Source organism: Solanum verrucosum, unplaced genomic scaffold (assembly GCF_900185275.1).
Source record: "Solanum verrucosum unplaced genomic scaffold, falcon-dt-bn FXZP01000298.1, whole genome shotgun sequence".
Classification (NCBI taxonomy): domain Eukaryota; kingdom Viridiplantae; phylum Streptophyta; class Magnoliopsida; order Solanales; family Solanaceae; genus Solanum; species Solanum verrucosum.
The window spans coordinates 870,781-892,185 of record NW_026020113.1 but is presented as its reverse complement, the minus strand read 5'-3'; the positions used below and the strand labels follow the sequence as shown (position 1 = coordinate 892,185).

The window sequence follows — 21,405 nt, the reverse complement described above, 5'->3', positions numbered from 1 at the left end:
ATGCATTATGATCGATCGAAGGAGATAAAGGCTTTTGATGATACAAAAGCCGGTGTTAAGGGACTAGTTGATGCTGGAATTGTGGAAATACCAAGAATGTTCATTAGGCCAATTGATGAACTTGATGAGGAGTTGATTCAGGGGAAGTCAACTCTACAGGTTCCAGTGATAGATCTCAGTGGCTTAGAAGTTGAAGATGTGCGTAAGAAGATTGTCAATGAAATAAGGGAAGCATCAGAGAAGTGGGGCTTTTTCCAACTGATAAATCATGGGATTCCTTCAAGTGTTTTGGAAGGAATGATTGATGGGACTCGTAAATTTCATGAACAGGATGCTGAGTTAAAGAAAGAGTACTATTCGCTTGATAGAACAACGAGAAGAGTTAGATACCACAGCAGAATTCAACTGTCCCAATCAAAGACCGTGAATTGGAGGGATTCGTTGAACATAGATTGGATGGTTTCTGGTCAAATTGAACCTGAAGAAATACCACCAGTTTGCAGGTAATTCTCTATTTTATGCTCTTGAACATCAATTCTCTTTATGTCGTGTTTTTGTTGAAATTTGTTTGGTAACTTCTTGAGTCTGTATTTATGTGTTGCTTGAAGTTTAGTAGAGCTTTGAGAAATCCTGTGTGACAGGTCGTGCTGTTTTCCTTTCCTCCCTTGAGCAAGGAGGTTTCCACGTAAACATTTGTGTTCTTACTTTCAGCTTCCAACTTCAGTAACTTTGGTTACTGGTTTTGTTAAGGGACCTGGTCTCTTGACTCGTGGTGGATACACACAAGCCAACAAGAACAATAACTACAACCATAACAATGTTATACTCGAAGTACAAGAAACAACACTTAGTAACATAAATCGAAGAAAAAGCAACTAGAAGAGTAATACTACGATTACTAGAATAGAGTAAAAGGGTACAATTGTTTGACTTGCTAGATTAGAGTTGCTTGAATCTTTATCAGATTTTGTAGTAATAATCACTGATATTTTCCTGGTGTCTAGGAAAGCATATGTTGAGTACATAAAACATGTCATAAAACTAGGAGAAACTCTTGTCGACTTACTATCCGAAGCTCTTGGTCTAAAACCAGACCACTTGAAAGCCATGGAATGTGCCAAAGGACAAGCAATGGCATGCCACTACTACCCAGCATGCCCACAGCCAGAGCTAACTCTTGGTGTCGATAAGCATACAGATCTTTCTTTCTTCACAATCTTGCTTCAAGATCAAAGTGGTGGACTTCAAATCATGCATAATAACCAATGGGTCGATGTTGAACCGATTGAACAAGGTTTGGTTGTTAACATTGGTGACTTTCTTCAGGTTTGCAACAAAACACATCTTTTTGGTCTCAATTATCTTCAATTTGTTACTTATCTCAGTCTGATTTTGTAACAGATCCTTTCAAATGACAAATTTGTAAGCATAAATCATAGGGTTGTAGCGAAAAAGGTAGGACCAAGGATATCAACAGCATGCTTCTTCACTGGGGTTTCCGAACCTCCAAAGATATATGGTCCAATCAAAGAGCTCATATCAGAAGAAAATCCTCCACTATATAAAGAATTCATTTCTAGTGATTACATCACTAAGTTTTTCTCCAAGCCTCTTGATATTTCCGGTCTGGATCATTTCCGACTCTGAAGAATGACCTGGCGCCATATCGGGAAGCAGCAGCAAAAATCACACATAAACCTTTAGAAAAGCCTATCAGCATTTGATTTGCTGTAAATAATGTGATTTGATTTGCTGTAAAATAAAGCTCATATTCATGATGAAGGGATAAATTTTAAGTACACTTCCTTATTTAATAATCTATGCACTATCATATGTTAAAGATCACAAGATTTCTATATAGCTATCACATGATGATCAGATAAACAACTAGGTAGGAGGAATCAAAGTGCCAGCCTAGATTTGCAATACTATATCAGTCCTGTTCTAGTTGAAATCTGTTTGGTAAAGGTCAGAACTATTGAATTGTAGTAAGACCAGTTGTAGTTTTTTTTTTAAGGCATAATAAATGAGTAGACACTCAAACTTGACCTCAACTAGCAAGTAAGCACTTTAACTTTGAGTATGCACATCTCGACATCTCAACCCGTGTCCACTTTGTCAGTTGAACACTCCAACTTACAAAATGATCATTTAGACACCTTCAAAATTTATGTATCATGTCAGTATCGGGTGTCCACGAGGCATAGAGTTGGACGAGTTAGAGTGTTTAGTTGTTAGTTGAGACCAAGTTTGAGTGTTTGTTTTTGTATTATGCCTTCTTTTTTTATTTTCCTGGCTTTGCAGAAAATCTTATAAGAGAAGCAGAGATGTTGATTTTTATCGGTTTTCTCCAACATAGATCTTCCTGATTTAGGTTTACTGTGTATCTCATGGAGCTTTACAAGTACAGTAGGGTAGAGATGACTAATTCTGGAATCTTTTATCATATTTTGCAACTCAGTAATATCTGATATGTTCCTGGTGTCCAGGAAAACAACCATTGAGTACTTAAACAATGTCACAAAACTAGGAGAAATTCTTTTCAACTTACTATCCGAAGCTCTTGGGCTAAAACCAGACCACTTGAAAGCCATGGAATGTGCCAAAGGACAAGCAATGGCATGCCACTACTACCAAGCCTGCCCACAGCCAGAGCTAACTCTTGGTGCCGATAAGCATACAGATCCTTCCTTCTTCTCAATCTTGCTTCAAGATCAAAATGGTGGCCTTCAAGTTGTGCATAATAACCAATGGGTCGATGTTGAACCGATTGAACATGGTTTGGTTGTTAACATTGTTGACTTTCTTCAGGTTTGCAACAAAACACATCTTTTCAGTCTCATTTATCTTAAATTTTTTAGCACATTGTTACTTATCTCAGTCTGATTATGCATCAGATCCTTTCGAATGACAAGTTTGTAAGCGTAAACCATAGAGTTGTAGCGAATAAGGTAGGACCAAGGATGTCAGTGGCATGCTCATATCAGAAGAAAACCTCCCATTATATAAAGAATTTCTAGTAAGTGATTACATCACCAAGTTTTTCTCCAAGCCACTTGGTAAGTCTGGTCTTGATCTTTTCAGACTGTGAAGAGAGACCGAGCACCACGTCGTCTAGCAGCATCAATGAACATCACTATAATACTTCAGAAAACCTAAAAACATTTATTCAGAACAATGTCCAAGTTTGTTATTTGCTGCACAATAATGTTTTTACCAACTGAACTACTACTGAATTATTTTGGTTATGCTGCTGTTTATTTTCAAAACTTATGCACATTTCATTTGTCTATTCACCACTTCTCTACTAACCTATGTAGATGGGAAATAGTCATCTCCTAGGGTCACATGATCATTTCTACATCGATGTTTATGTCAGGGTAGACGATCTACATCAAATCCCCTCGGAATGCAGCAATGTTTATGTTCTTGGCTTTGCAAAAAATCTGATATGAGAAGCAGAGAAGGTTATTTTTTTCTCTGTTTTTTTTCCAACATGGATCTTCTTCGTGTGTACGTACCTCTTATCGAAGTTGATTGTCACTTTATGCATGAGAAGATTCAAAAACCTTTGATCAACATATTTATAAAGGCTTTAAATCGAACTTGAGTAGAATATCTTTGTAATAAGTTAAGACATGATTAACATCTATGATCGAGATTGATGAGGAGTGACAAAATGAACAACCATTTTCTCATACAATATACATAACACTATTATATGGAGAGAATTTGTAGATATTTCTATAATTTAAAGAACTAACTTTAATACCTCAGCTCAACAGTTTGTCAAATATTAAAATCTCATAAACTTAAAGTATATATAAAAAAAGTCAATATCTTTTAGGTAGGGATGTAGGATCAAAAGTCAATATTGGAACTTCCTTTAAGCCATTCATGATATTAAAAGTGGAGCTTTTTTAAAAATAAAAATAAAAAATGAATTAGTGATCAGATCTTTGCCTTGATTGCAGTTGAAAATTATGGTCTTTTAAATATCCCTATTTGCCCCTCAAAATAGAAAACTGGGGACAAAGAAATACTTTGCCTGCCATATTTGCATTAAATTAATAAATGCATGATATAGTATATGTTTTTTTTCTTTTTATATAGTAATTTTTATCTCTCAACTATATTTAAATTAAACAAAAAAATTCAATTCTTAAATTCAAAAACAAAGTTGAATATGTTATAATGACCACTACATGGTAGGGCTGATGGGACTGCTCCTCCCTCTAGTTCGAACTTTGGGTATGAAAAGTTATTGATAGGGAGCGTTCTCCCAGAATGAAGGTCCACACGATTCAAAATAGTCGAGCATCAATTCGAATTCTCAGACAATGAAAGGAACGAAAAAGAGTCCCAAGGGAACAAATGATGACAAGGAGAAGTCACGTTTTCCTTTCCTTTCTTTGTTAACTAAAAATTTAAGAAAAATTCAAATACTATAAATTTTTTTGACATAATTGAATATTATGCTAAAATGAGAAAATTCCACGACAATGAAAGGAACAAAAAAAAGGACTTTTTCGATCAAATGAATCAATTTCTATTCTCTAATCGTATAAATTTGATCAACTTCTACATAAATTTATGTACATAAAATTATTTAAATAAACAGAAAAAGAAGTTTGTGTATCACTAGAAAATGAGTGATTTGAAAAACATTTTCCAAAACATCTAACCCAATCAAACATGAGAAAATTGGAAAACATTTTCCGAAAAATGTTTTCCTTCATACCAAACACACCCTACATCGATGGGAAACCTATAAAAAGAGAGGATGGGCCTTTAGACTTTAAAAACACGACATCAAAATTGTATTACGGCTAAAGTAATTCAGACTAAACTTTTTTGTTTTAATTTATACGACACATTTCCTTATTTGATACTCCCTCCGTTCCATTTTATATGTCACATTTTTATTTTGCAAGGCATTAAGAAATGATGTAACTTTACCCTTCTACCCTTATTTAATGTTTTCTTAAGTCAACTTTATTAATAAATGACAAGATTAATTAACTATTCTATCAAGGGTATAATAGGCAAAATATGATAATTTATACATAAATTTTATAAAATTACAAGTATTGTGGTCCAAACATTTTATTATGTTGAGTCTCACTTCTTTGGGGGGGAATTCACAAAAATATATTATTTTTAAAGATAATTTTGAAACATTGCAAAAAAAATCATATTTTTAAACTTCACATACCCCCACCCCACCCCCAAAGGAAAAAAATGGTTGGTCGTTGCAAATTCCAACAATTGTCTCAAGGTGTGAAATTAAAGTTGATGTGAACAAAGTCTCTATCTTTTTTAAAAAAAAATTCTTTAATTGGGAAAGTGCCATGTAATAACATTTGACAAAAATGTGGCTTGTGGTTGTACTCTACCCATCAATTTAGAAAATTCTGGTGATTGAATAATCCAGTTTCCAGCTAGTTGTTTTCTCTTCTTTCATCCACCAAATCCCACACCCCACCCCCTCCACAAAACACCTCACCCTTTTCTATCACTTTGTCATCATACCCTTTTCCAAGAATTGGCAAATTCTCATCAATTTTTTGGATTTTAGCATCTGGGGTATCAAAATCTTTGAAGTAACTTGCTGTTCTTGTTTTCTTCTTGCTTAAAAAGGGTGCCTTTTTGGGGCTTTTTCCTTAAAAGGGGTTGTGTAGCAAGTAACTGTGATTTCTTGATTCTTCAGTTTATTGTTGAAAAGTCATAGTAATTGGTTGTTGCTTAATCAAGATTGCAACTTTATGTTTGATTTTACTTCTGAAATGGTTAAAGACAGCTTCTTTGGATAATTTTTTCTTAGTTGGGTGTTGTTTTTTTGTTCTTGTTCAAAAAGGGTACATTCCTTTGGTAATTCTTGAAGGTGGGGTTGTAGCTATACTTCAGTTTTTTGTTGGAAAGTTTCTGTAATTGGTAGTTGATTAATCAAGAATACAATTTGTACTTGATTTTGCTTCAAAAATGGTTAAAGAAAGGTTCTTTGGATAATTTTGCTTTGTTGGGTTTTTGCTTTAAACCTATCAAGAAGGGTAAATAGTTGATTCAGTTTGAGGAGATAGAATGAAGGATTTTGCTGGCACACCTGGTACTTTCACTGGGCTTTTTCTGAGGATGGCTCAGTGCTTTTTTGCTGCTGGTGCAATTGCCTCAATGGTTACCTCTAAAGGTTTCTTCAATGTCACAGCTTTTTGGTACTTCTTCATTTCCTTTTCTCAATTTTGCATTTATTTTTGTTAGTGTGATTTACTGGTATTGATTAACTAATTTGAGGTTTCTGGGATGAATGAAGTTCAAAATTCTAGTTTTATTCTGTTGTTGGGAATAGATTGTGGTATGGCATTTCTCTGTTATCTGATCAATCCTAGTATTTCTTTATTTAGTTGTGAAAATAACATATGCATCCTGAAGAAAATTACTGAACAATGAGTCCTCAAAAGTCTTTTATCATACTTATTGTTGTGCTAGCAACTGTTTGTAATGTTTTCCTACATGAATATGATATTTGGCTTTAGGGTCTAAGCTGAACAAAGAAACATGTGTAATTCGCTAAGTTCTCCTGCGTGGACCTTGTATTTGGTGAGGAATGCATGTTTGGATCAGTATATGAATGTAGATTCAACTAAGTCAATTCTATTTTCTTTTAAATCTTGATGCAGTTCTTGTCATTGTTTTGCTAGTTTGTAAGCTGTGGGAAGAGTGTTTACCTTGATAGTCACTAATCATTGTGATATCCAGCGTAGCAGAAAGAAGTCTAGTGCCAGGAAACATTTGATGAGTTTCAAATGCTTCATTTTCACTAAGGTTTAAAACCTTAGGAAGATCAGTTTCATCCTTGCTATGTATTTCCTCAAGGACAATCAACCATGCCTCATATATGATCAACTAGACCTCGATCCTAAATTTTATCGGGCTACCACTACTCTATTCGTTCTGCTCTATTCAAGGATTAGTTGTAGTTTGATTATATATACAATGAGTGCCAACCTAGCTTTCCTCAGTTGTCCAAGCTTTGGACGGACTATGTTTTTGGACAGCTGACGTATGCAAAATTAACAAAGAATAGAAATAAGAGGCATAACTGAAGCACTCATACACCCCTAATGATTTGCACTCATACATTTGATCTCGGAGAGACGAGTTCTCGGTAGGTCTTTTCTTTAACTTTCTCATCTGAAAATTATTACAAGAGTATCATACATATGGTCTAGGCGTCTAACCATGAAAGTCACTTCCTGAACTAGAAGTCCAAGCGATAATGTACTCATCCAAGCACTCATTTCATGTTTCAATGTTCGAGCTTGTGTGCAATCAAATATTCAATTTACATACCAAAATTATCTCAACTCTCACCCATCTTTTCTGCTCATTTCATTGTTGCTGCAACACTGAAATCTTTCTCTCTATTTATCAGCAAGACAACAGTCTGTGAAGCCAACAAAAATTTCTCGACCTACTGTTTAGCATATCAACCTGGTTTTAATACTATTACGAGCCACTTCTCAAGGATTTACATCTGTCTTAGTCTAAACATAACTCAATGATTCAATATCAAAACCCACACACTTTCATGACTCATGACAAGAAGGCTATATCAGAACTTTCAACAATTTCTCCATTAATTCCTAGGGATGATGCTAGTCTTGACTAACATAACAACAACAATTCAATTTCCTTATCCAAATTCCCAGAAAACAAGATAATAATTGGTTTATATCTCTTTTCTTATGGGTTCAAATGAAAAGGAGTGGCTAACTTTGGATAACAAAGTTATCTCCTCTTAATATAGCTCTTTTGCCATAAGGTTCAGCAAATAACCTTTTTTCTTTTAATTTTGGCATGTTTAATTTGATCCTTATCTGAAAAATATATAAATAGCATTTTCCTGGGCATATCTGTAGCCACAACTGCATTATCTGTTGAAAGAGCATGTGTTTACCTGGATATTCATAAGATTTAACATTGTAATGTTTTACCTGTATCTAACGAGTAAAGGAAAATTGAATTTGTAATTGTATCCTCTGTGTCTTAATCCAGTTTAAAATGTTTGTTGTTTGATCCAACAAGGGAGAGATAGCCAAGTGGAAAGGGTATTACACTTACAACCATGAGGTCGGGGGGTTCAAGTCGCCATGGGGCAAACTAGGTAAAGCCACTCTTGGGCTCCTCAGTAGTGAGTTTTGAGGATGGGGTTCACGGTATCAGGTAGAAAAAAATTGTTCTTTTGATCCAAGTGACTACTATCTATAGAGCCTTATAAATGTCCAAACTGATGCCCAAACTGTTATTAAAGTCTTAGCTGGCCTTTTAAAAATCATTGTATGCCCATGTATATCCAATGAAATGAAATATGCCTTGTCCTTTTCTGGCATAATGTCCTCGGCAGACCTAATCTAAAAGCACTTACAGTATTTGACTTTAGAGATGACTCCCAACGGAGCAGTTTAGTTCTTAATCATGCATGAATTCTAGCTGTCATACTTTCTGATTTTTCTTTCTGACAATGTAGGTCAGAGTATAAGCCCAATTAACTCCTTTGATCTCATTTTCTAAACACCTCCTATTACTCTGATTCCAAATGCTCCAGAAGATAGCAGCAGGGATCATTAACCAGATCCTTTTGATGGTTTCATCTTCTCTCAGCATGCTCCAGTTCATATGTGCGTCTTTTATGGTCTGTGGCATGACCCATTTCAACCCAATAATGTATAAGAACATGTTCCAAAGACCAGAAAGCACCCATACGTGAATAAAGCTTTAAAATTTAGTGAAGGGATAAAAGGTTCTAAAATGCCTTTTTGACACGTATAAGGCTTGACATGGATCATTCAATCGAGTCTTTAGCCTCTACTTCTTTTCAACCAATATTTTTTTTTAGTGAAAACACTATACAAAAAGAGAAGACTAATGGCTATTTTATAACCTCGGGACTCCTTATGTCTTCCAGCAAGTGTTCTCCCTTGAACTATGAACTAGTTTCTCTTCATTTTGCAAGTTATAACATGTTAAAAGACACCAGTGTCTCATGCATGTCTTGCATTCTGTCAACATGTTGAATTGATTGCTCTGTTATTTTCCAAGATTTTATCGTTCTTATAAAACTAAAACATTAAAATTTGATGGCTTTCATATACATGTCTTTATTGCAGCTACTTAATAGCCTCAATGGCTTTGCAAGTCATCTGGAGCTTCGGACTTGCATTTTTTGATGCCTATTTCTTGGCAAAGAAGAAGTCTTTCCACAATCATGTTTTACTGAGCCTCTTCGTAGTTGGAGACTGGGTTAGTCTCTGCTGTATAACAGTATTCTTTAATAGTACACAACAAACATATCATTTACTAATTATCTGTTATCGATCTCTTTGGAATGAATTTACTTGCAGTGTACAGGATTACTATCGCTTGCTGCTGCTGCTTCTTCAGCTGGAGTAACAGTGTTGTACTTTCATGACTTGGGAAGTTGCAGTTTCGGCGAGGAATGCACCAAGTTCCAGTTATCCGTTGCATTTGCTTTCCTGAGTTGGATATCGATTCTTATATCTTCTCTAATTATGTTTTGGATATGGGCTGCCGGTTAGACGACTCAACAGGGTGCTGCATTCATCTGTTGCTGCTGTATTTCGTCATTGTCCAATTTTTGAAGTGTGAATAGGGGAAAAATTAGGAAAAAAAGAGTATTCATTTTGTATACTGATACTACAGAATACTTATTTTTCTTTTATCATCCGTACAGAAGAAACTGTAATCGATCATTTGAAGTTAATTGAGGAAGATTTTTTTTGTCTTACACTTTTACTTAACAATGTTCATGGATCATAGTTATGTTGTTTGGCTTTGTAACTATCTTAGTAGAATCACGAACTTGAATCCATTGAGTTCAATTCAGATTAGTTTGCACGCATCTCAATTAACTTTTTTCATTAAGGGTTGGATAGATTGAAGACTCAGTTTACTGGTTTAGTGCCATAATTGCATAGTGAGTGTGGGAAATTTGTCATTCTCACTGTTATAATGTTATAATTAAGATAGTCTAGTTTTTATAGCATTAATAGTACATTTTTAATCCTAGAATACTTTTTGACTACGCGGACTTAAATGAAACAACATGATAAATGAGGATTCATCTAGTTTACAAACTTGTTTGAAATTGAAATGTAGTTATTGTTGTTGAACAATATATTGATTACCAAGAAGGATATTTGTTGGTGCTAGGAATATTATTGATATTAGCATCAAATACATATCCAATTAGCATCTCTAAAAACAATATTTTTCTCCTTTTGTTTTTTTAGATATGGTTGAGTGTAGCATGGATCACATGTTCTTTTCTATTAAACTTCAAGAATAGTTAGGTACAATCTAAGTTGCACATACTCTTCACTTTCGATTCTGCATTGTTGTAAGATTCTCCAAAAATACACTACTTTTGAAAACTTTGATACATACCTATTGATATTTTTGAAGAGTCAGTAAGGTACTATAACATTCTATTCCTAAAAGACATATACTTGTAATAAGTGAATAATATCTTTCAGTGTTGAGGATGTTGTCAGGTTATGAATAAGAACAAGATACTATGAACAAATATTTTGGTATCTAATCCCATTGTTCTACAGTTGTCTCTATATGAACAGCTTAATGTTGGAGTTTAGTTGAAGTCATAGAAGAACAAAGTATTGATAGCTATGGGGACTAGCATAGGCACTTACAAGAGGTTCAAGCCTCATATCCTTATGGTTTTGGCTCAAATTGCTTACACTTTTTTGTACTTCATAACTGAAGCTTCCTTCAATCATGGAATGAATCCTCATGTCTACATAACTTATCGGCATATCGTTGCCGGTCTTGCTATGCTACCCTTTGCCTATTTTCTTGAAAGGTAAATCACAAAGTCATCTTCAATGCAAAAATATGCAGAAATGCAGTTTTCTTGATGTTTCTGTTGATTTCTGCAGAAAGACAAGGCCAAAGTTAACTATAGCTTTGCTGTTGGAGATCTTTGTACTCTCTCTACTGGGGTAAGATCTATCAAACATCAAATTTTCATATGTTGTTTGATGAGGAATATTAACAGTATATCCTTCATAACAGAATGAGTTTGACACTGAACATGTACTTTGTGAGCTTGAACTACACTTCTCCGACTCTTCTTGCCTCGATGGTCAACACTATAGCTGCCTTAACATTTGTACTAGCAGTTATTCTCAGGTAACACATACAATTCCATCATGAATACAATAAAGAGGATATGACTGCAAGTCTGCAATCACAGCTCATAGATGCTCTTTCTTGGTGTAGGTTGGAAGATGCTAACATTCGAAATCCTAGAGGAATGGCAAAAATCATAGGAACTTTGGTTTCCTTGGCTGGGGTTATGAGCATGACATTATACAAAGGACCTGTTATGAAAAGCTTAGGACATCCTCTCATCTACATCCACAGAGGGAATGGCGTTATCCATGAGAACTGGTTAAAAGGCTCGATCCTCACTGCTGCTAGCTGCATTACGTGGTCAATATGGTACATCATGCAGGTTTTTCACCAAAACTCTTCCTATACAACAATAGCTATCATGAATCATGAAATTGTGTTCTCAACAAAATAAACGTTCAAACATAAGACTTGCATGAATTATGCAGATTCCTCTAGTAATCTATATAGGAACTAACTACTGTTTCTGAGGAGAGATCTCCACACAACACACACAAGCTTACACTGGAATTTTTCAGGCTTACACTTTGAAAAGATATCCAGCACAACTATCGTTGACTACATGGATGAGCTTTGTTGGTGCAGCACAATCAGCTTTCTACACAGTAATTGTAAAACACAAACGAACAGCTTGGACCATGAGTTTCAACATTGATTTCTGGTCTACTCTGTATGGGGTAAGAAGGGTCCAAGTCCAATAGTTTCTCTCTAAAACAATTTAGAACTTGCACCTTTTAATAAGAATCTTTGTAACTGGAATAGGGAATAGTGATATCTGGTTTAGTAGTGTACATACAACTCTGGTGCACTGAACAAAAGGGACCAGTTTTCGTAACTGTGTTCAACCCACTCTCAACCGTACTAGTTGCAGGTCTAGCATATTTCGTCCTTGGTGAAAAGCTCTACACGGGCAGGTAAGCAATCTTACCATCTTGTCCTTCAAACAGGAAGGACAGGAAAATGCAAAACATTTTCCACTTTATGTTGTTCTTTGGGAAAGAAGGGAATCAAATTCATGCACTATAATACCCTCCTTGAACATTTTCAGCATCATTGGAGCAGTAATTGTCATTATTGGACTGTACTTGCTTTTGTGGGGAAAAGAAGATCAACAACCAGAAATGAAAGAGAAAGAGCAATGCTCCACAACTAACGAAGTGCATCACGAAGACCTTAGGATGCAGAAATTCACATCAGATGCAGACAAATTTAGTGCAGAACCTTGATAGTCTCTGCTCCTTTATGTGGTGGGAAACATGATGACTTGCATGCCTAATCTGAAGTAGTATGCTAGAAGTAAAACAATAATAGACATAATTCGAGTATAGTCAAATAGAGATTTACCTGCAACCTGAATGTGTTACGAATAGCAGACATGGATTCATCTGATGAACAAGGTGAAAGAAGAGACACCTCCTAAGAGAGAGATTATTAAGGGTTATATGTTCACCTCCAAAGTACAGAAGAGATTAGACTCTTTTTTTCTTTTATTTTGTTTGGATGTTCAATTAATTATGCAAGATGTGGCAGGTTAAAACAGCAGCCCATATCATTCATATTTCTGTCCAGTCCAGAGAGACTAGACAAATCACACACAATTCAACTAACTAGCATCAAGATGTTCACCAATCCTGACCAGTAAATGGAGCTCTCCCTATGACAAAACAAAATCCTACGCACAGTTAATTAGTTCTAAACGTCACTGAAATACCCCTGGAAATCCTGGGATTGATAATCCCTTGACTGCAGCATCATAAAGAATCCATAAAAGTTCATAAATCAGTAGTACCACATAGTTTGGATACACAAAAACTAGAATGTCTACCTATTGCAAGAGACAAACAAAAATGCAGGAGCTAAACAGGCAAAAGTAGCAGATGTCAATCAAATCCAATTCCATCTAGAGAAATTATCTGCCATACATGTTCCTCCCTCAAATTAAATATCGAGAAAATGAGGAAACCCAAAGGAGGCAGAGATGACTAAGAGAGTAAAAACTAGACTAATATGTTGCCACTATTTACACGAATGGAGGGGGAAATGCCATACATTATCTTGCAAGATTCTCAAGCAGCAGGAGGCCTGAGCATATGATCTTGAGATGTGTCCCGCGAAGATGGCTGTAGATACTGCCACATTGGCACATAACCATAACTAGGGAAAACAGCCATCTTATTTACAGCCGGCTGATATGCTGCTGGATGAGGTGGAATAAAACTTGCTGGAGAAGCCGTAGTTTTCAACTCTTGCTCCATCCTCTCTTTGTCAGCCCTCAGTGCAAGTTTCTCTTCACGAAGTTCATTCTTCTCTTCCTATTTATAAGAAAAGATTTTGTCTGTGAGATTGTACACTGGGCATCAGAGATAGGAATTCAAGAAATCAAGAGTACCAAGCCAAAATTTCTTCTAATTTCCCTTCAAGAGTTAGTACTCAAGACTGCCAGTCACCGTAAATTTTACAAGCTACTTCAGCCTTTCAACAAAATCATTTCTAACCTTCAAAGTCTTAATCTCTTCCATAAGCTTTTGGTTCATCTCTTTGTATTCCTCAGATTCAGTCTTCAGCTGGTTTAGAACACGAATGGCATCACCAAGTATGGCCATTTTGTCTGTTTTTACAGGTCTCCCGGGTTCCAGAACAGAGCATAAGTCTGAAAACCTGTCTCAACAAGATTCAAATAGATTGATTTAGAACACCTAATTTTCATTTGAAGGACATAATATAACTGACACTAAAGTGATTTAAGTGCCACTTAAAAAATGATACTTCTGTTTGTAAGAGCCTCTCTTCTTTCTTCAGTAACAATAATGGCTACCCTACTTACAGAATAATGACCTTTTTTGGATACTCTTAGCTATACCTGGAAGAACTTGTACTAATGACAGCTCCAAGTCTTGTAAGACTTCCCAAGCCAGCAGAGAACAAGACAGCTATAAAATTGCAATGAACTACATCCATGCTTTATCTACATTATCGGTGTTGCTGCGTATGGTAGAAAATAGTAGACAAACCTAATTTTGAATGCAGAGAGAAAACAAGAATTCAGATGAGCATGACAATACCTTTCATTCAATTTTTCCCTTCTTAATCTCTCACGGCAAGCTTTGTTCCCTTGTTTGCTGCAAGACTCATTACGACCTCTGTCAAAAAAAATACTTGGTAAGAGAATTGCGAGTAGAAATCACTTAAGTTTTCATAACCTGATAAACTATAAAGCAGTACTAAAATTTACACAAAAAAATCAAACCAAGGAACCCGCTCCCTCCCATTTCTATAATGAATTGTTCTACAGGTCCATCTTCCACTTTGAAGAGAAGAAATCTCCAGCACATGCATGATTCAGGATAATCAAGTCCATAAAAAGTCAATGCTCACATAAAACTATGCAAGTCTACAAGGGGGTAAAGAGTGCAAAGCAACCAGCTTTTTCTGCTAATTCAGAAATCAAGGAAGCAGCCAATATCCATTTATCTAAAAAGAAAGTAGCTGAATACCCACAATTGAAGATATGACTTTAAGACTTTTTTCTTTAGAAGGTAAATTTTTTTGAAGAAATGATGCATGATAAACTGTGTAATCATCAAAGAAGCATATAAGCGGGGTAAGATTTTTGAAGAAATAATGCAGGATAAACTATGTATTCGCAAAAGAAGCATATAAGTTGGGCAAGAATTTAACGAGCATGCTCTATCTCTATCTCCTGTAACTGCTTATGGCTAATAAGAAAGATTTAACAATTTTCTTCAAATCAGAGATAAATATACTTCATTAAAATCATTAAGAGGCAAAAATGTGGAAAAAAGTTACCTAATTGAATAAATCTGTTCAATCTCACATATGGTATGCCAGAATATCAAAGACAAAGCTAGAAGATAATTGAAAGCTAGAGCAAGTTCATCGAGAATGAAGATGAGAAATTTCCTTCTCCTTTCACTAAATTATCACATATGATTTCTAACACATCAGCATATTAATTCCATTAACGTGATCCTGGAAAAGCTAGTCATTCTCATGAAATATACCAAGCATATGCATAATTTTCCACCTTTTTAAGGAAGACACTGATATATTTAGAATTTTATACATTATAAATACCTTTTCCGAGGGTATTCTGTCTCTATGCACTCCTGAAATGCAGCACTGCTGAGAGGTGCCTCAAGTTCTGCTACAGTTCTGCAGCCCAAGAACCAATGAGATACAAACAAGTTTATAAACTAGGTTTATGGAACAAGGCCTATATCATCAAGTTTAAACACGACAAATTGATGTAAGAGACCAACCCTTGGGGGGGGGGAATAATATCCGGATGGAAATTTTCCCTTTCACTTTGTTCAACTATCGAATTAGTAAAATTCTCGAAAAGACCACTTTTCTTCAATTCTCCTTGAGCTATAGCTATTAGAGAAAAAGTGTGTAGACAACCAAATGAGAAATGCTTGTGGGGAAAAGATCATAAGCATTTCCCACCTTTATTATTTGTTTCTATGTTCTCATGCAACAAATGGAGGTAGTGACTTAGAAACTATTCAAATCAGAACTTGTCAGATTTCATGATGTCCTACACAATTCCTCTACTGCGGTAAAATCTCTCCTGACATCAAGTGAAGGAGAATATAATGTGGTACCAGAGATCATTCCAGGAGAGAAGTGAAATGAGGTGAAGGAAGGCTGAACAATGACAAGACAATAAGAGGAAGAAAAGGAAATTCAGGAAGGCCAAGATTCAGCTCTGATCTAATAGGACAAAGGATTTGAGGAGCACAATGAGATTATTATGGAAATGATTGAATGTTTCCTCTCGCAACAAGATACATGTGAACAATAAACTTGCATGTTTTTTCCTAAAACTATGCATATAATCTTATGATCTAATCAAGCTTTTCCTTCGACCAGTTTCAAAAGTAAAAAGCTTTTCTAGCTCTTCACATCAAGATTAAATGGAAAGCTACCTGATATGATTGTGTGATTTCAAAGGGAAAAATAAAAAGAGGAAAGCACAAGTTCATGCATTAATACAGTATTTTTACCTATATCCTGAAGCATTCTAGACAACCTTAATTCTAACAACAACAAAAAAACAAATCATTTTTCACTTCTTAACATAGACTATAGAAATGCATCAGATCATACTGAACAAACACTAAAATTTAACCAAACAAAAGATGGAAAGGAATGCAACTCTAGCAGAAAAGCTGAGAAAAGGGGTTCGTCAGTTACACCTAAATGAGTTAATGAGCATTACATCAAGCATATGAAAAGATGAGAAATTAAACCATAAACTAGCAAACAATCTGGCATCTCAAGATAAAAACATGCAAGAACTTGTAATATAAGATTTATTTGGATCTAGACCAGCAAGATTAATTAACATGCATGAAAGGTTCTTTTAAATAACATTAAGAAAAATAAACCACAAAGATTACGCTGTAGTAAGTGATAAACCTAATCAACAAGAGAACTCGCCAGCATAAAAGCATATGAAAAAATCAGGACAGATTATCAATCCAAATAAAAAATGCCCCACCAAAATCAAGCTGTATTAAGAGATAAATTGAATAAACATATCTTAATGCCAATAAAGAAAGATCAAAATTTTTACACATAAACTTGAAAATTACACTTTTAAGCCAAGAGTCTATCAGAAACTGCCACTCTACCGTCTACCCCAACAAAGGTAGAGTAAGATCTGCATGCATCCTACCCTCCCCAGACGGGATTACACTAGGTATGTTGTATAAACTTGAAAATTACACTTTTAAATCAAGTGTATCAGAAACAGCCTATCTACCCCAACAAATGTGGAGTAAGGTTTGGGTACATTCTAACCTCCCCAGACCCCACTTATAAAATTACACTAGATGTGTTGTTGTGGTTGTATAAACTTGAAAATTACAATAGATATGTTGTTTTCCTTGTATAAACTTGAAAATTATACTTCTGAGCCGAGCATTTATCAGAAACAGCCTCCCTACCCACAAAGGTAGGGGGTAAGGTCTGCTACATCCTACTCCCCTCAAACCTCACTCATGAACTTACATTGAGTATGCTATTGCATTGTATAAACTTAAAATTACACTTTTGAATCAAGAATCTATTAGAAACAGCCTTGCTATCCCACAAAGATACAGTAAGACCTGCGCACATTCTACCCTACCCCACACCCCACTTATGGAATTACACTCGATATGTTATCATCCCTATATAAACTTGAAAATCAAGCCGTATAAAAAAGACCCAACAAGATTAATCTGCACTAACATTAAATCAAACAAGCATAGCTCAAAAACAAATTAAAAAGATTAATTTTTTACAATCTAATTATAAAAACGAAGTTTTAGATATGAATAAAAATACCTCAAATTCTGGGTTTGATCGTTCCAAAAGAAATCTATGGGAGTTTCTTCATCTATAAAGCTGTTGATATCAATTAGGTCCCAATTGGCATCTCGAAATGAATCAAATTGATCCATTTCGATAAATCAAACCAACAAAAAGGGAAATTAGACAAATCGAATCAAAACTAAACCGAATTTGGATAAATTTAGAGATTAAAATTCAATAGAAAAAAAAATTCTGGAGAAAAAGTTTTCAAAGGATTGAGATGACGATGCCGGCAGATGGAAAAAGAAGAGTCACAAGTCATGATTCGGAGGCGGAAGAGGCAACCAATAATTGTTCGACACGTGTCAGTATGGATCGTTCAATTATTGGTGGCGCCGCATTTTCCAATGTGACATGATGGGAAAAAAGAAAAAAAGATGACCCTTGACTCGTCGCGAATTATTAGTTTCATCATCGAATTATGATAGTCATGAAAACACTTCTTATTTTGATTAACGGAACTTTAATACACACCCGATCTTGCAATATGAATAAAATACATCCCTAAATTCTCGTCAAGATTAGGGGTGTGTAGACATTGAAATTTTGTGGGACTCTACAAGACGTGTTCAATTCGAGTTGGAATTCTACAAATTGTGTTCAACTCAAATTAGGATTTTTGAAGGCTACTCAACCATAAACCCTAGTTCACACCTATAAAAAGGGTACAAAATTCTCTTAAAAGGCATCTCAAATATCCCATAAACTCTTGGGTAATTTTAAAGATTAAGATCTCGAATATTCCGTAAATTGATGGAATATTCCTATAGAGGTCAAATCTAAATCATCTTAGTTCGAAAAATACGCCACTAACGGCCCTCGAATCATGGATAAATCTTAGGAGAGTAGAATCATAGGAAAACCAGAATTGTACCCGCATATCTTGATCAATAAAATCATGTTTCTTCAGATTTTATTTGTGTGATTTATTTATTTTCCATATGTTTAAAATTTATTGCAAACAGGGTGTTTAGACACTTCTCTCGACTTTTTATTAAGAGTCCCGTACTTCTACAAGAGTTTGAGGCCACTTACTATGCTATGCGGTAGATCGAGGGTGTATTTAAGCTTAGTTAGTCAAGTAAATGGTGTTTTTAAGGCGATCAATAATTCGAGAATAAACCAAATAATTTATGTCAAGTTCAGGAATATTTCCAATATTTTTTTCTTTTTTCTTTTCTGGTCTAAAAGTTAAAGAATGGATTGTTTGACTTAAATTTGACACACCTGGAAAAGAAATAAATAGAATAATAATGTTTTGGAAAATGACTAGTTAAGTAACAAGAATAAATTAGGATCCTCTACTCTTTTTAGTTGTCATATTTCATATTTTAAGAGTTTATTTGACTAAATTTTAAAGATAAAATGGATTACATTAATTTGATATTTTAAAATAAAAATTTAGATATTCAAAAATTATACGAAAAGTACTATAAATTATAATTTCTTTCATATTGATATGATGTCGAATTGACTTGTTGTAATGAAGTTGTTCATGTTTATTGTTAATGTCAATTGAGGGTGATGACTGGAAATTTGGGTTATGTTTACGATTGTGGCTATAATTGTATGTTATCTGTTTTATCAAGTTGTGGTTACATGTTCATATTTTATATAATTGGAACTGACCAATGATTCTACATGTACACTGTGAATTTTGTCTACTGATACTGCGCTTACTCTTTTTTGTAAAATACAGGACATATTTCGGCAGCAGTTTTGCCACCACAATTGTAATACTAGCATTTTCACTGAAGGGTGAGTTGCTTGCTTCAGGCTATTATGGGTTCCTCCTTTCTTCTCGTCCATTCTTTAGACTTAAAACTATATTTATTTCAAAGTTGCGTCTTCATTTTTTAGAGGATTTAAACTATGATTTTGATTTTTAATCATGAAAGCTATTCACAACAGATCGGGATCGTGACAACAAGAAATCATAACACAAGAATAATGTGTGATCACCTAAACACAAATGATATCAAAAGGAAAAATCACCCCATATACACATTTAAGAGTAAATATTACGGGTTTTAAATCTACTTTTAAAAAATTCTTGCTTATAACAGATTATTTACGGGTTATGACATATCAATTTAATTTAATTTAATTTAATTTAAAAATCAAATTATATTTATTTAATAAATTATTAATCTATTTAAAGGTTTTTATTATTAATTAATAATAGGTAATTAATTTGATTTCACTTCCTTTTTTTAGAACTAAAATTTTCAGTTACCCAATTTTAGAGATTTTCTCCATACACGTTTTCTTTCCTTGTTTACCGTTACCATCCCCATTCGTCAATCCCACCCCCCCCCTCCCCCACGCTTATTCACTCCTAGACGCCACAACCCACTATCCCACTTTCACCATTGTTTCTCATCAAGTCTAACTTCAAAATAGTCCACCCCCCTCCCCCACGATTATTCATCATCATGTTTAAGAAACCCATTGAAACTCCTCGAAAGAGTCCCAAATTTGATGGAACTTCAATTGATGATGTTCATGCTCCATCGTTCAATATATTATCACAAACACCCCCGCCTAAAACTGTTGAAATTTCGGCGACCGGTGGTTCCTCTCGATCGAAGAATCAAAAAGATAAAAATAATGAAGCAAAGGAAAGTGTGATTTCGGCAAATCAAAAGGGGAAGAAGAGGAAGGGGAAAACACTTGTTGAAACCCCTTCTGATTCTGATTCCAATTTGGATTTTGTTAGTCAAACAAAAAAGAAAAAAAAATCAACAAATGTTGAAGTTGCTCAAACATCAAAACCATCTACAAGAAGAAAAACAAAGAAGAAGGAATCGAAATTACCAAAATACAAAAACCCCAAAAAAGTTGTAAGGGTAAGTACTTTATTTAATTTATTTTCACATTACTCAAAATAGTTATTTTTTTATATCACATTATTCTTATTATTGTTTTCAAAACAGTTGTTTGTGTGAAATTTGTTCCAAATCTGAAAAAAATGTTTATGGATTTGACTATAAAATTTGGGTAATGTATTTTGTATGAATTATGAAAAAAAATGTTTATGGATTTGACTATAAAATGGTATGAATTATGTATTAACATTAATGTTATTGTATCTTAATTGTGTATAAACATATGAATTATCAGCAATGGTGTTTTTGACATGGGAGCTGTTGAAATCGATGCAAAGTACATCGTGAAAGGTATGCCACAATCCTGTGGCATTATGGGAAAACAAAGAATGGAGATGGCACGATCACTATTGGTACGGTTGCTAGCAAATTTGGTGAACCTCGCATAGCAAAAGAATATGTTCCAAATACCACCAATTATCCTACACCAAGACCAGCGACAAGAAATTTGAAATAGTTCATTGCAGCTTCTACTTTTTAAGAATTACTCCCTCCGTCCCATTTTATGTGGCAACATTTGACCCGGCACGGAATTTAAGAAATAAATGAAGACTTTGAAATGTTTATCAAATAGACCCACTTTTCTCTCTCTTCATAAATGTATTGGAGTATTATTTTAAGATTAAGTGGGACCAATAAGGATAAAAGAGGAATTGTACCTTTAAATATTTACCATATTAGGAAATGTGACATTCTTTTTGGAACTGACCAAAAAGGAAATGGTGCCACATAAAATGGGACGGAGGGAGTACATATTATTATTTTTAACTTTTGGATATTTTTTTTCTGTTTAACTTTTGGATAATTTTTTTCTGTTTAAGTATTTGATGATATATAATACCATATGTTATCTTCTATTTAGATACCATCTACACATAAATTAATATTTGGCTATTATAATTTCAGA

The 21,405-nt window shown here is 34.6% G+C and overlaps 5 protein-coding genes across 6 annotated transcripts; 4 read left to right on the top strand and 1 right to left on the bottom strand.

The window, feature by feature from the left end:
• Positions 1-1,647, top strand: LOC125825663 (deacetoxyvindoline 4-hydroxylase-like). Its single transcript, XM_049504989.1, has 3 exons — positions 1-503; positions 1,005-1,326; positions 1,402-1,647. Exons 1-3 carry the CDS (start codon positions 1-3, stop codon positions 1,645-1,647), a joined length of 1,071 nt encoding a protein of 356 aa, XP_049360946.1.
• Positions 1,648-2,390: 743 nt separating this feature from the next.
• On the top strand, positions 2,391-3,159 carry LOC125825681 (1-aminocyclopropane-1-carboxylate oxidase homolog 11-like). The gene is made up of 4 exons (XM_049505002.1): positions 2,391-2,404; positions 2,490-2,811; positions 2,898-2,972; positions 3,085-3,159. The coding sequence occupies exons 1-4, from the start codon at positions 2,391-2,393 to the stop codon at positions 3,157-3,159; spliced, it is 486 nt and encodes a 161-aa protein (XP_049360959.1).
• A 2,384-nt stretch (positions 3,160-5,543) lies between these two features.
• Positions 5,544-9,813, top strand: LOC125825599 (CASP-like protein 5B3). 2 transcript variants are annotated; one of them, XM_049504922.1, is made up of 4 exons: positions 5,544-5,640; positions 5,981-6,212; positions 9,168-9,300; positions 9,402-9,813. In XM_049504922.1, exons 2-4 carry the CDS (start codon positions 6,082-6,084, stop codon positions 9,594-9,596), a joined length of 459 nt encoding a protein of 152 aa, XP_049360879.1. In that variant the 5' UTR covers positions 5,544-5,640; positions 5,981-6,081; the 3' UTR covers positions 9,597-9,813. The 2 variants fall into 2 exon arrangements, with proteins under 2 accessions (XP_049360879.1, XP_049360878.1); XM_049504921.1 differs by lacking the exon at positions 5,544-5,640 and having other exon boundaries at positions 5,659-6,212.
• Positions 9,814-10,670: 857 nt separating this feature from the next.
• Positions 10,671-12,719, top strand: LOC125825600 (WAT1-related protein At4g08300-like). Its single transcript, XM_049504923.1, has 7 exons — positions 10,671-10,897; positions 10,974-11,036; positions 11,110-11,226; positions 11,317-11,551; positions 11,748-11,906; positions 11,992-12,143; positions 12,278-12,719. The coding sequence occupies exons 1-7, from the start codon at positions 10,704-10,706 to the stop codon at positions 12,453-12,455; spliced, it is 1,098 nt and encodes a 365-aa protein (XP_049360880.1). The 5' UTR covers positions 10,671-10,703; the 3' UTR covers positions 12,456-12,719.
• A 381-nt stretch (positions 12,720-13,100) lies between these two features.
• On the bottom strand, positions 13,101-17,827 carry LOC125825682 (transcription factor bHLH104-like). Its single transcript, XM_049505004.1, has 5 exons — positions 17,584-17,827; positions 15,325-15,402; positions 14,292-14,369; positions 13,725-13,887; positions 13,101-13,541 (listed from the first exon to the last, which is right to left on the bottom strand). The coding sequence occupies exons 1-5, from the start codon at positions 17,697-17,699 to the stop codon at positions 13,296-13,298; spliced, it is 681 nt and encodes a 226-aa protein (XP_049360961.1). The 5' UTR covers positions 17,700-17,827; the 3' UTR covers positions 13,101-13,295.
• Between the last annotated feature and the right edge of the window lie 3,578 nt (positions 17,828-21,405).